The 13,560-nt window shown below is 44.4% G+C and overlaps 1 protein-coding gene and 1 long non-coding RNA gene across 3 annotated transcripts; one reads left to right on the top strand and one right to left on the bottom strand.

Annotated features, from left to right (window-relative positions):
• The first annotated feature begins 910 nt into the window (after positions 1–910).
• LOC116946957 (basic phospholipase A2 textilotoxin A chain-like) lies at positions 911–7,995 on the top strand. Of its 2 annotated transcripts, none has more exons than XM_076070292.1 (4): positions 911–1,408; positions 6,034–6,202; positions 6,670–6,776; positions 7,198–7,995. In XM_076070292.1, exons 2-4 carry the CDS (start codon positions 6,102–6,104, stop codon positions 7,332–7,334), a joined length of 345 nt encoding a protein of 114 aa, XP_075926407.1. In that variant the 5' UTR covers positions 911–1,408; positions 6,034–6,101; the 3' UTR covers positions 7,335–7,995. The 2 variants fall into 2 exon arrangements, with proteins under 2 accessions (XP_075926407.1, XP_075926408.1); XM_076070293.1 differs by having other exon boundaries at positions 911–1,413.
• LOC142929300 (uncharacterized) lies at positions 1,410–10,103 on the bottom strand. Its single transcript, XR_012945537.1, has 3 exons — positions 9,822–10,103; positions 6,918–7,294; positions 1,410–3,711 (listed from the first exon to the last, which is right to left on the bottom strand). It is a non-coding gene; the product is annotated as an uncharacterized LOC142929300 (long non-coding RNA).
• Positions 10,104–13,560: the final 3,457 nt, after the last annotated feature.

Raw genomic sequence — 13,560 nt, 5'->3', positions numbered from 1 at the left:
GCATTGCGGCCTCCCCGGGCCACGCCGCAGACGCGGCGAGGTGTGGAGGCGCCACAGCACCCGCAACCCACCTGTCCGCGGCGCCGTACGGAGCCTCGGTGCCGGCGTGCGTGCCTGCGGCGGCCTCCGCATCCGCGGCATCCTCCCGCGACGCGGCGTGGTGCGGCAGCGTTGCGGCCCCCGTGGGCCACGCTGGAGACGCGGCGAGCAGCGGCCGCGTTGCGGCCCCCCCGGGCCACGCCGTAGACGCGGCGAGGTGCGGAGGTGCAGCAGCGGCCGCCGCCAACCCCGCCGGCGCGGCGGGATGCGGAGGCGCACTAGCACCCGTGACCCACCTTGAAGGCGCGACGAGGTGCGGGCGTGCTGAGCCGCGGCAGCCCCCGTGGCCCCTCCCACAGACGCGACGAGGGCCGGCGGCGCTGCGGCCTCCGTGGGCCACGCCGCAGATGCGGCGAGGTGAGGAGGCGCAGCAGCGCCTGCGAGCCACCTCGCAAATGCGGCGGCATATGGATCCGCGGCCCATCCCGCCAACGTGGCGTGGTGCGGCGGCGTTGCGGTCCCGGCAAGCCACGCCGCAGACGCGGCGAGATGAGGAGCCGCAGCGGCGCCCGCGAGCCACCCCGCAATTGCGGCGGAATCCGCGGCCCGGCTCGCCGGTACGGCGAGGTGCGGAGCTGCGGCAGCGACATCCGCGGCAGCGACCTCCGCGGCAGCGACATCCCCAGCAGCCTCCGCGGCCAAGCTCGCAGCCACGGCGAGGCGCGGAGCCGCGGCAGCGACATCTGCGGCAGCGACCTCCGCGGCAGCGACATCCCCAGCAGCCTCCGCGGCCAAGCTCGCAGCCACGGCGAGGTGCGAATCCGCGGTGGCATCCGCAGCCGCATCCGTGGCAGCCACGGCCACAACAATGGCTGCCGCTTCCGGCGTCGCAGCGGAAATTACGTCCGCTTGCGGCTCCCCCACCAACATGGCCGCCACCTCCGGCGGGGCATGAAAAATGGCGCCAACTTCCAAATTGGCGGGCGGCAAAGCGGCGGGAATCCGGCGGTGCCCCGCGGAGTGTGGGCCGGGTGGGTGCGTCCGCGCTCCCACCTCTGTAAGGGCGGCGGTGAGCTGCTCGATCGCCCGCAGGAGCAGCTGCGACCGCTCCTCGGCATCGCCCCCCGCCACCGGCGGTGGTGCGCTGGGACCCCCAGCCGCCGACACCACCTGCCCCGCCGAGTCCATCTCCATGGCGATGGACTGCCCCTGGGTCGCAGCCGGAGCCTCCCCGACGTCGTCAGCACTCTCCCGGCGTCCCGCCGGTGGATTCTTACGCCGCCCGCCCGATTTAGGCATAACGACGGCAGCGTAACCACTCCTGACACCAGTTGTAAAGGAGTTCCCGACGACTCACTCGGAGGCTAAGGTAAGGTAAGGGCTTCCGCCAAGGTTTTATTACAAATCTTTAACAATACACAGGGGTGAACAACTCCCCAGGGGTTAGAGGCCCCGGGCTAGGTCCCGACACAGCCGGCTGCCCTGTGCTGTCTCCTCTGCCCCGGCCGTGGGATCAACCAACACGGCCGACCGAGGAGCACTGCCACGTCTAGCCTGGCACTGTGCTCTCCCCCATCCCTACCCTCTTGCCCCTGGCTCCCCGTTCCACCCTTCTCAGACCCTACTCTACAGCTACGACCCCGCTTACGTCACGGGGTCCCCGTCTTATCCTTGAGGAGCCGTGACGTCACTCTGCTGCCCCGAGCGCATGACGTCACGTCATCGCCATGGACAGCACAAGTGACGCCACTTCCTCATTCTACTCCTCTACAGTAGTATATATGAAAAAGGTGGGAGAATCTCTTACACATTAGTCATGGGTGAAATAAATGTATTTACGTGGGATGGTACAGAGGGGAAAATAGAGCCATGAAGTTCTCTATCCCAAAAATTTGGCAGGAACCCACTGACCAATCAAGCAACTGCTGGTGGATCCTTCCAAACGTCGGATTTGCAAGAATGCGCCTATCACGTATCCAGACCTTCCTTCATCCATCGCCCCAGTGCCACACTGCCATAAGCTCCCCGTACCCACTCCTCCAGAGAGAAAGCAGCCGTCTTTAGAAGAGAGCTGCAAGTCGGAGAGCGAGGAAGACGTTGTAGATCCAGATGACAATTTAAGAGGTGAAGTTAAGGAGAGAAATCCATTCTACCTCAAGAAAAAAGACCTCAATGACTTTATCAGAGATTTTGGTCTCACCAAGTCCAATGCCGAGCTTTTGACATCTAGGCGCAAGCAGTGGAACTTGTTGGATGAAAATGTGCAAATCGCAGATCAGAGGAAGCGTCACCAACCTTTTTGCTGCTTCTTCACCCATCAAGATGGGCTCTGCTTCTGCCACAATGTGACCAGTCTGTTTGAGGCAATCGGAATCGTCTGTAACCAGAATGAGTGGTGCCTCTTCTTTGACAGCTCATCCAGGAGCCTCAAAGCCGTGCTGCTCCATAATGGTAACAAGTACCTGTCTCTTCCCCTGGCTCACTCGGTGCACCTCAAAGAGGATTCCAACAGCATCAAGACCTTTCTGGATACGAAGAGTATGGCTGGGAGATCATCGGAGACTTCAAAATGGTGGCATTCCTGATGGGTCTCCAAAATAACAAAAAACTACACCACAGACCGCTTGTGTTGCGATCGAAACGTCGAAGTTTTTGTTATTTTTCTTATTTTCTTTGAACCTGTCTACGTGACTTTACCGAAACACCCAAGAATATAATGTAATCACAAGGTCGAAAATTATGTGGAGCTGGTTGAGACTCTGGCGAAGAACTACGGCACAATGGGCTGTAGGATGTCCCTTAAAGTCCATATCCTTGATGCTCATCTTGATAAATTCAAGAACATGGGAGCCCATTCAGAGGAGCAAGGCAGCGCTTCCACCAGGATATGCTAGGCTTTGAACGCCACTACCAACGACAGTATAACAAGAACATGATGGGAGACTACATTTAGGGGCTGATTCGTGAAAGTGATTTACAGTATAATCATAAATCTCGAAAAACTACTCACTTCTAAATCTTTTGTAGTCATTTTTATTTTATATTAGTATAAATGCATGTTAATTTTGATTCATGTTTTTTTTCTGACTTTATGTGAACGAAAAAACACAAATTCGCCCGTTTTTTCATTGAAAATGGGTAAATTTCAAAATATCAATGTCCTGGTCACAAAAGCAACGTTTGTGGGGAATAATCGTCATTTTCTATACTTTTTAGGCATAAGCAATTATGAAACAACACTTACTACCCAGGAACAAAAATTGTGTTACATAGTGTAATGGAACAAAAAACCCTCTCTTAAAAGTTATTTATCTCCTGGGTATGAATAGAAATGCTTGCAGGTGAAAAAAAACAGAATTGGAAATTTTACCATTACTGTACACAGCATTATTTGAATTGTAAATTATTATTTCTGCACTTGGGAATAACATTTAAGGAAAGTGGCATGCCAACTAAATTCACGCATTGATAATGGGGATACGAGGGATGTGGGTTGATTCGACTGTAGTTCAGTAAATATAGCAATCTTTATGCATGGTGATCATCCTCTCGGGGAATATGATCTTTATTGCTCGTCTCATCCATGTGCAGCACAAGCGGCTGAATGAACGCACAGGAGACCAAGGCTGTACACGACAGGATACTGTGTGTTCTCTCGAGCAGCAGCAGAAACTGTAATGAAAAAATTATAATCATCATCAATTCAGCAGCATCAATATAGCACTGCTAATAGCTTAATGAATAGAATAAATGTACACTTTATATTAAGAACTACAAACTTCTCTGTGGTCCATTGGTTCCTTTAAATTAATCCATCACTAAGCCATTTTATTTTGAGTGTTTAAAGGGCAAATTAATTACATATTTAAAATGTACATTTTAGATTTATATAAGCTGCCCTGAATGTCAGAACATTGTATCTAGCACTGAGAAAACAAAATAGCATCAATCTTACACAAAGACCTCGCGATTAGACTTTTGTATAAACAGTGGGGAGCAAAACAGTGTTGCCACGATTTGACGGGATTTTTTTGGGTTCCCTAATCCTCATCAGTAATACATTATCTTTTCCAATGGTGCTATTTCTGTTGCTGCTGTAAAACTCTTGTAATAAGATTTTAATGGAACAAAATGAATATCAAGGACATTATTAAAAAAAAACACGAAATCTGCAAGATATGCTATCACCACGGTGATATTTGTGACTAACGTGGTGTTCATAATGCAATTATTCAAATGTTATCGCAGTGTTGCCTTTTTCTGTTTGTGAGCAGGTGATATCGATTGGGAAGGATATTTAAATATGTATCTCTCATTTATACTTTTCACAAATTTGTAATTGTATTAACATAATGCTTTCATGTTATTGGTTATTTTGGTAAAGTCACGAAAGCTTTAAATCAAAATATGCTTTCACTTAACACTTTAATATAAAACGTGGAGTTATCAATGTTTTTGGATAATCCTTTTCATGAGTAAGTGGACAATGGTCATGGAAGCGGTATTACCTGTTAAAGGGTGATAGCTAAACTGTGAGAGGGTCAGTTGTAATGTGGTTATCTGAGTAGTTTGCACATGATTGATTAAATTTGGATTACCCTTTGATTAGTGAAGCTTGTCCAAAAAATATATATTTGGTCGAATCTCAGGTCGGCTCGTAGGTGTGAGCAAACGATGTTCCTTTAATCTATATCCTCTTTGTTTGTCTTGATCCAAAAAAGGTGACCCCACAGAAACTTTTGTGGCCTAAATCCTACAGGGCACATAATAGGCTGCTTCATGGTGAAGGCCCAATTCTTATTGGACAGAGGATAGGCAGATGATATAAAAAGGGGACTTTTGGAGTGTTGAGCACCAGACTGGTTTGGTCCTGCACAAGAAGCAGAAATACAGGTGCTCAGAGGTGATCTACAGCTGCAATAAATTCTAAAGAAGGCGCAATGGCTCGTTTCCTGGTAATCGCTGCCGTATTGCTTGCAAGTGGTAAGATACATATTTCCATCTACGTATAGTGCTTTCTATCTTTCGAGAACTTCAAAATCTCTCATGGAGTTTCCCATCCAACTTCTCCAATTTTTCCACCAACTGATCCATCCACCTCCTCTGTCATTCCATTTTCCCCTTGCAGAATCATCTTTGTCATGTTCCAGCTGACCCTCTTAGGCTATCATCTCCCAAATTATCTTCTGCCCTTTTCTAGGACTAAACTATTGTTTTTACCGGTTAAGGCCCACTGAGCTATATAGTTATTTTTCAGAAGTTGCCTGGCCACAAATGATAACTCCACGAAGTTGCTTATCATGTGGACATTTATAGCAGCCAAGTGCTCGAAACGAATATTTCTAGATGTGGAGCGAAAAACCGGAGCCGGAGAACAATCCACATTACCTTAGGGAGAGAGACACTCCAAATATACATGCGTCGCTGTACAACCCACGACCTCCTTCATACCAGGCGAGGGAGTTAACATCTCGCTACCACGGCACCCCAGTTTCAAAAACCAGTTTGTTCCATCAAATTATTATCTTAAGCCCTTGTTCACATTTGCTATAATCAATGATTGTGCTTCCAAGGTATTTTAATATGCGCATCTGCTCCAAGTTTCTCATGCAAGTATACTTTGATAGCAGGGGCTTTTTCTTCATCTCTTGCTTTTGCCTTCATTATTACAAATGTTGATATTCAGACCACGTTTTCTGCTTAAATTATCTATCATATCCATCAGTTCTTGGCGATCAGCTGATATAATTCACAGCATGTTAAATAAGGGCATAATACGTCAGTTATACTATCACCAATCACTACTACCAGCAGTATTACTATACAACCCTGAATAAAATACACAAACTAAATATATACCGCATTCACACGTCACATTACGCTCAAGTTCCTTACTACTTGCAGTACATTATATTGAAATTGAGTATAACATGCATTTAAAGGGAGCTGCTCCAGTTATTGTACACAACCGTGTGTTTGTATTGTGTTTTGCAGTGTTGCTTGCCAGAGGACAGGAAATTGAGCATAAGAGAGAAAAACGAGCCATCTGGAACTTTGCTTGGATGATCTGGAAAGTCGTGGGAATAAATCCGGCAGAGTACAGCGGCTACGGCTGTAACTGTTTATCAACCGGTCATGGAAAACCAGTCGATGATGTGGACAGGTGATGTGCATTGTGCATTTTCCCAAGAGCATAACTGTTCCGTTATACTCCCTTTCCACCATTTTTTTCGGTTGCGGAATGAATACGTTACGAGGTCGCACTCATTACACACCAAGTGCTTGCCGCAAAAGAATCACAATACCTCGCTGATCTCGTCAAGGAGAATAAAATAATATGCGAACTCCAACCATCCCTGCAGTGGCTAGCCATCGAACAAAGATGGTCACTGCATTATGCGCTTTCAGATGCGCTTCTGCGGCCGTCTGGAACGCTCTTCCTTCAGATATTTAGGAAGCTACTGGCGCTATGCACTTTGAAATCTAGATTGAAAACTAATTTCTTTCGAACTGCTTTGTGTTAGTTTGTTGTCCTTCCCCCGCACCTCTGATTAGCATTGTTCGGTTATGTACAGTGTGAAAGACGTCCAACACACATGCAAAATTCTGGCTGTGTGTGTCTATACACAGGTGCTGTCAAGCTCACACCAAATGCTACGAGCAAGTCTACAAAATGAGTTGCTCACCGCATTGGGACCCGTATTACTTCTCCATCAGAGGAAAAGCCATACGCTGCAGTGAGTGACGCGGACCCATTTGTCTTTACACGCATGCAACACACATGCTACATGCCGCATTGCAACATCGATAACAGTGGCCATTGCTATGGTATCCATTGGCATGTACGCATACCTATAAACCCCTTATCAGTGCCTTACCTTACTATAGACCAATTGAGGCTATTGGTCACCCCGTGTCCTTATACATCTCAACGTTCATCCTTCAAAGTCCCATCACAAGGGAGAAACACAAACAAATAGACAAAAACGTGACCTTTTAAACTCAATTTCCCTGTACAAGAATGTGGGTAAACCGTATGCGTTGACAGGTGTGTGCGTACGCGTTTGTTCTCTTTGGCATCTTTCAACGTGGCTATGGCCGAGGGTTACCGACATCAATGGTGCCCATTCACTTCTCTTTGTTCTCTTGACACGTCAGCCCGTGGCGGACCGCCGTGCGACGTCCACACGTGCCGCTGCGACAAGGCTGCCGTGGAGTGCTTCGCTCGCAGCCACTTCAACCGACGCTACCGCAACTTCAACCGAAAGAGATATTGCAAAAAAGAAGACGACTAGGCACACCGGTCACATTTAATGAAACCGCATTCACATACGAACAGTGACGTTCCCATGTAATGAGTTTACCCGAGAAGAACATTATAATAAAAAAACATACTTCTGCAAATAATGTATACATTGTAACAACAAATAATTTGGACAATTAATTTGACTTCTGAATCAAGATTCAGTAACTAGTGGGTAATAACCAACAAAAAATGGGATGTTTAAAACTATCTTGATCATATGTGACTGCAAAGGTGTGATTCTCTTAGTGATATACTCTAGTAATCCAGTTGTCAAATTGTGTGGTGATACGGCATTTGGCAGTGCAAAAAAGCACAATTAGCAGGAAAACAAAACGCCTTCGTCAATAACACTACCTTTAAAAAAGTTTAGGCAATGTCTTTGGGCAATGGCCATTCTTCAGAGAACACGTGCCATTTCCCAAACCATTGTCTATCAGAGTACATTACTGTACACACTTTATTAAGGCAGTTTTATTGTCAACCGTGTTCAGTTACCTTTTCGTGATGGTAAAACATACTTGCTGATTTCTCTTTCTTTCATGGTTCAATTTCAAATTTACAGCATTGTACTTTGGGAAATGATGTTATTGACGGTGTGGGGTTAATGGTTGTGCTGTGAATGTCAAATACAATAAACAGTTCTCATCAAATGCTGGTGCGTATAACTTGGGTGAAAGTGAGTTGTACAATACATTTGAAGACCCTACAAATGCATTGCACAACTCACTCGAATGGCATCTTCACTATCAGCCACAGTCAATCCACTGCTGGATGAAGGCCTCCACATGCCATATCCATCACTCATTCTGCGATGTATTAAGTACCTGCACATTACCTGATTTCATAGTTTTGGCTGCCCAGTGGCTCCACAGCTTAGACACTTCGTGCTTCTTGGGCTGCCATTCCGTTATTATGTATTTTAGGTCAACGTTTGATTCACCGCATGTTGTGCATAGCTATGGTGAGATCAAGAAGGTGTTCTGTTCGTACTAAGTGATTCAGAGCACTTCATACTCCTTCACCTGCCCAGGTGAATGTTAGGAAGCCACTAGGAGATATGCACTCTTAAATCTAGATTAAAAAATAATAGCTTTAGAACAGCTTTATGTGAAAGAATTTCAACATACACACACGCACGTTGAAAAATCTCATTCCATCATCGCTTACGATTTAACTCCACAGTACCATCGCCAACATATTCGTTTGAGAGATTGTATACTCGACAGAGTATTCCAATTATGATATAGTGATTATCAAGTTTAGTAGTAAAAATATTTCAGCCTGTTTGGTAATACGCTGATTACAACTGAAAACAACCTCTTTAGAAGACAGTTCGTTACTAGTTATGCTCATATAGGATTTTGAAAAGTTGATAAAAAGGTTACATAATGTAAGCATTTAAAACTGTGTTATTCTGCTTTTCCATCACATCTTGATTGTTTTGCTTAGAATTTCCGTGACCGATAATACACCCATTCCATACAGTCACTCTGCATAGTATCTATGGGTATTACTAAGAGGCTGTAAGAGGTTTGTCAAAATGTCCATTAGATTATGTCTCAACATAAAGGATGAGCAACTACGGTGTTCATGGCAATTCTATGAAGCGAGAAAATATACACTGGGCCGTATTCTGTTTTTGACAAAAAACATGGCAATCACTGTGCTTAATAGTTGGTGCATGAAATGTAGTTTAATCATCCTTGCAGCTCTCAAATGTGGAGAGAAATGTTAGACAATGTTTTGGACAACATGCGGTACAACGTGGAAACACATCAGATAACTATGCAGCACAAATAAGTATTTAAATGCAGTATTATTTTACCAGCCTTGTTATTGAGTTGAATATATACATATGTCTCGGCCTCGCTGTGTGCTGCATTGCACCACTATCTGAGTAGTTAACCTTGCATTCAATACACTTTCAGAGCCAGGATGAACAACCGACTCCAACGTATTTAATTAATAGAACGAGGTAAAACTGATGGAAAAACTCAGCACAAAATACAGCATCTGTTAATACTTGCAATATCGATACAATAAATGAACACAAGGAGCATCATAACATTGTCTGAGATAATGTGAAACTCAACAATAGGTCCTGGATAGACAGGGCTTCTACATTAGCAATGAATAGCTATACAATAGAATAAGCTATATTAAATAAGGTCACATCGTGTACTCACCATACTGTAGCCTAAATGTACACCGCTGCACATAACACTGAACTGTGGATGAGAAACTTCTTCATCCTTGCTCTCAAGATCGCATTAAAGTTACATGGGTACAAGTCTGGCTCGACTTATCCAACTACAAGTAACATTCACAATAATGCAAGTGGCAGGCTTCGTTGTTAACTAGGCCTCATATTTATAATAACAATTTAACAGCATTATAAAGGCAGTTGCAGCATTATAATGGAAATCCTAACATTATAACACCATTCCCAGTATTATAAGAACATAAACGAACTTACAGACAATGCTTCTGAAAGTCCCACAATGAACAGATGCACCTGTCTTCACCGAGACGCTATTTGTGCCTCCATTCTGTACTCTGTGTAATGGCTGACACCGTGCCACATGGCTTAGAGAATCTTAAATCGTAACTTCCTGGTCACGTGACCAAACTCAACACCATATAAGGAAATTCCTGTGTACGCACACCCCTATACTTGGTGTGAGGCAGAACAACATATATTGCGTGAATAAATTAAACTTAGTGACACACTTGAAATATTGATTCTGAACTGAGAAGACTAGTGTGTTCATGTGGATGATCATCACTTTAAGGCGAGTTTGCATTTCCCATCATCACATCACCAGTGCCTCATAACATCGGTGGTCATCTCTGTTTTGTTTTGACATAGACTAAATCAAACCAAGAACCACAGTGTCAAAGAACTTCCACGTTGAACATTGACAGCCCTTACCCATTGACATGGCACTGCCAATAACAACAACAAATTGTGCTTATGCAGTGAAAACGATGCAAACGTTACAAACTTCATCAACATTTTCATAAATTCCTGCTTTGTTTAAAGGTGTTTTCAGAAGGGTCGGTCAAGCATCACCACAGTAACGCCTCTTCATCCATTTGTCTGGATCTGGACAAGTCGATCGAGTGGAGGTGTTGCTGTCCGTGCTTCGAGGATGGGCAGGGTTGGCCAGCAGATGGGCGTATGCTGAGGGAGTGCCACGTTTGGGGATGTGAGGAGAATAAACAAGGCTTTTCAGAGCGTCAGGTTAATCCAATCCTGGTTCGTCAAGCCTCTTGTTGTTGGTACCACCCCCTCCCCCCAGCTATCTTGTCAGCGGTCATCTGAAGGTGGCATTGTTTCTGAAGTGGAGGCAATGATGGCTTGCGTGTTGTTGACTGCAGCTGTTGCGTTGATTGCAGGTGGTATATTGTCTCACTGTATGATAAGACTGTGTAACAATTTTTTTCATGTAATTTTTGTTCCTGGGTAGTTTGTGTTATCTCCTAATTGCTTATGCCTTAAAAAAGTACAGAAAATGGCTATTATTACCCACAAACTTTGCTTTTGTGACCAGGACAGTGATATTTTGAAATTTACCTATTTTCCAGAACATTCCAGATAGATTCAGTGCTGAGAAAACTTGGAGTAACTTCTAGAACATTCTACAACTTTCCAGTAATATAAATAGTAGTATAAATACAGGGGTCATAAGCCCACCATTTCAGTTTCGTTCCAGCTGCCTAAGTGGATACAAATCTACATTTTTTACGAGATGGCATCAAGAGGCTGCAAGCATCCGGCAGGTGCATTTTGCTATGTCTGCGGCCAATTTTTCAAGACAAGAGCGAAAAAGTACTCTGTGGAAGCATCTGCTAAGATGTGTGAGGTCTACAAGGCATATTTCGGCATACCTGTCGGGGATCAAGACAAACCCTGGGCACCTCATTTCACCTGCGAGCAATGCAAAAATACTTTGGAAGGAAAGATGGACATTTGTTGATCGGAATCTAATGTTATGAAATGTTAAAAAAGTATTATTGTAAAAGTTTTTTATTTTTTAAATGTTTTACAATTTTCAATGTTATTGAAAAAATATATCATACTAGCCTTTTGCCCGTCCAAGTACGGGTGTTTTTCAGTACATTTGAAACTTGCAAGCGAAAATCAGACTGCGACAAGATATTAATTGCATCAATTCGTGTGCAATTTCTAAGGCCGCGGTGAAACAGAATTGTTTCATTTTAAGGTTATAATCCCTTATTCATCATGACGTCCTTTTAACTTCTATGTCTCTATAGCGTTACGGCGATCGCGTGATGTGAGGGTTCTGCCTTTGTAGTGAGGGTTGTAAGTTGATGCAGGAGGGGGGAGGAGGTACCTCGCCCCCCTCATGTAGAGTGACATCACCCGCTAATTATTATTAATGGTGGGGGTGTCCATTTGGAGGACATCACCTGTTCATGATTATTAATGAGGGAGGCTTGCCGACGTGGAGTGACCTTACGCGTGGGACACACAGACATTCTTGGCTCATTATAGTAGTAAATATGAAAAATGTTGTGAGAATCTCTTACACATTAGTCATGGGTGAAATAAATGTATTTTTGTGGGATGGTACAGAGGGGAAAAGAGAGCCATGAAGTTCGTTATCCCAAGAATTTGACGGGAACCCACTCACCAATCAAGCAACTGCTACTTCAGTATGGTGGACCCTTCCAAACGTTCGACTGGCAAGAATGCACCTGCTATCACGCATCCATCGCCCCAGTGCCACACTGCCATAAGCTCCCTGTACCCACTCCTCCAGAGAGAGAGCAGCCGTCTTTAGAAGAGAGCTGCAAGTCGGAGAGCGAGGAAGACGTTGTAGATCCAGATGACAATTTAAGAGGTGAAGTTGAGGAGAGAAATCCGTTATACCCCAACCAAAAAGACCTCAATGACTTTATCAGAGATCTTGGTCTCACCAAGACCAATGCCAAGCTTTTGACGTCTAGGCTCAAGCAGTGGAACTTGTTGGATGAAAATGTGCAAGTCGCAGATCAGAGGAAGCGTCACCAACCTTTTTGCCGCTTCTTCACCCGTCAAGATGGGCTCAGCTTCTGCCACAATGTGACCAGTCTGTTTGAGGCAATTGGAATCGCCTGTAACCAGATTGAATGGTGCTTCTTCATTGACAGCTCATCCAGGAGCCTCAAAGCCGTGCTGCTCCATAATGGTAACAAGTACCTGTCTCTTCCCCTGGCTTACTCGGTGAACCTCAAAGAGGATTCTAACAGCATCAAAACCTTGCTGGATGCCTTGAAGTATAATGAGTATGGCTGGGACGTCATCGGAGACTTCAAAATGGTGGCATTCCTGATGGGTCTCCAAAATAACAAAAAACTACAACACAGACAACCGCTTGTGTTGCGATCGAAACGTCGAAATTTTGTGTTATTTTTCTTATTTTCTTTGAACCTATCTATGTGACTTTACCGAAACACCCAAGAAAATAATGTAATCACAAGGTCGAAAATTATGTGGAGCTGATTGAGACTCTGGCGAAGAACTATGGCACAATGGGCTGTAGGATGTCCCTCAAAGTCCATATCCTTAGTGCTCATCTTGATAAATTCAAGGAGAACATGGGAGTCTACTCAGAGGAGCAAGGCGAGCGCTTCCACCAGGATATACTGGACTTTGAAGGACAGTATAACGAGAACATAATGGGAGTCTACATTTAGGGGCTGATTCGTGGAAGTGATTTACAGTATAATCGTAAATCTCGAAAACTACTCACTTCTAAATCTTTTGTAGTCATTTTTGATTAAATTTAATATAATTATTTTAGTATAAATACATGTTAATTTTGATTCATGTTTTTTTTCTGACTTTATGTGAACGAAAAGACAAAAATTCGCCCATTTTTAATTGAAAATAGGTAAATTTCAAAATATCACTGTCCTGGTCACAAAAGCAAAGTTTGTGGGGAATAATAGCCATTTTCTATACTTTTTAGGCATAAGCAATGACGAAATAACCTTTACTACCCAGGAACAAAAATTGTGTTACATAGTGTAATGGAACAAAACAACCCTCTCTTAAAAGTTATTTATATACTGGGAATGAATAGAAATGCTTGCAGGTGAAATAATTTAAAATGGAAATTTTACCATTACTGTACACAGCATTATTTGAATTGTAAATTATTTCTGCATTTGGGAATAATGTTTAAGGAAAGTGGCATACCAACTTA

The sequence above is a fragment of the Petromyzon marinus genome, chromosome 28 (genome assembly GCF_048934315.1).
Source record: "Petromyzon marinus isolate PM22_M1 ecotype Great Lakes invasive population chromosome 28, UKy_Petmar_22M1.pri1.0, whole genome shotgun sequence".
NCBI classification, from domain to species: Eukaryota; Metazoa; Chordata; class Hyperoartia; order Petromyzontiformes; family Petromyzontidae; genus Petromyzon; species Petromyzon marinus.
The sequence above is the reverse complement of the archived record's forward strand: the minus strand, read 5'-3'. Positions and strand labels throughout refer to the sequence as shown.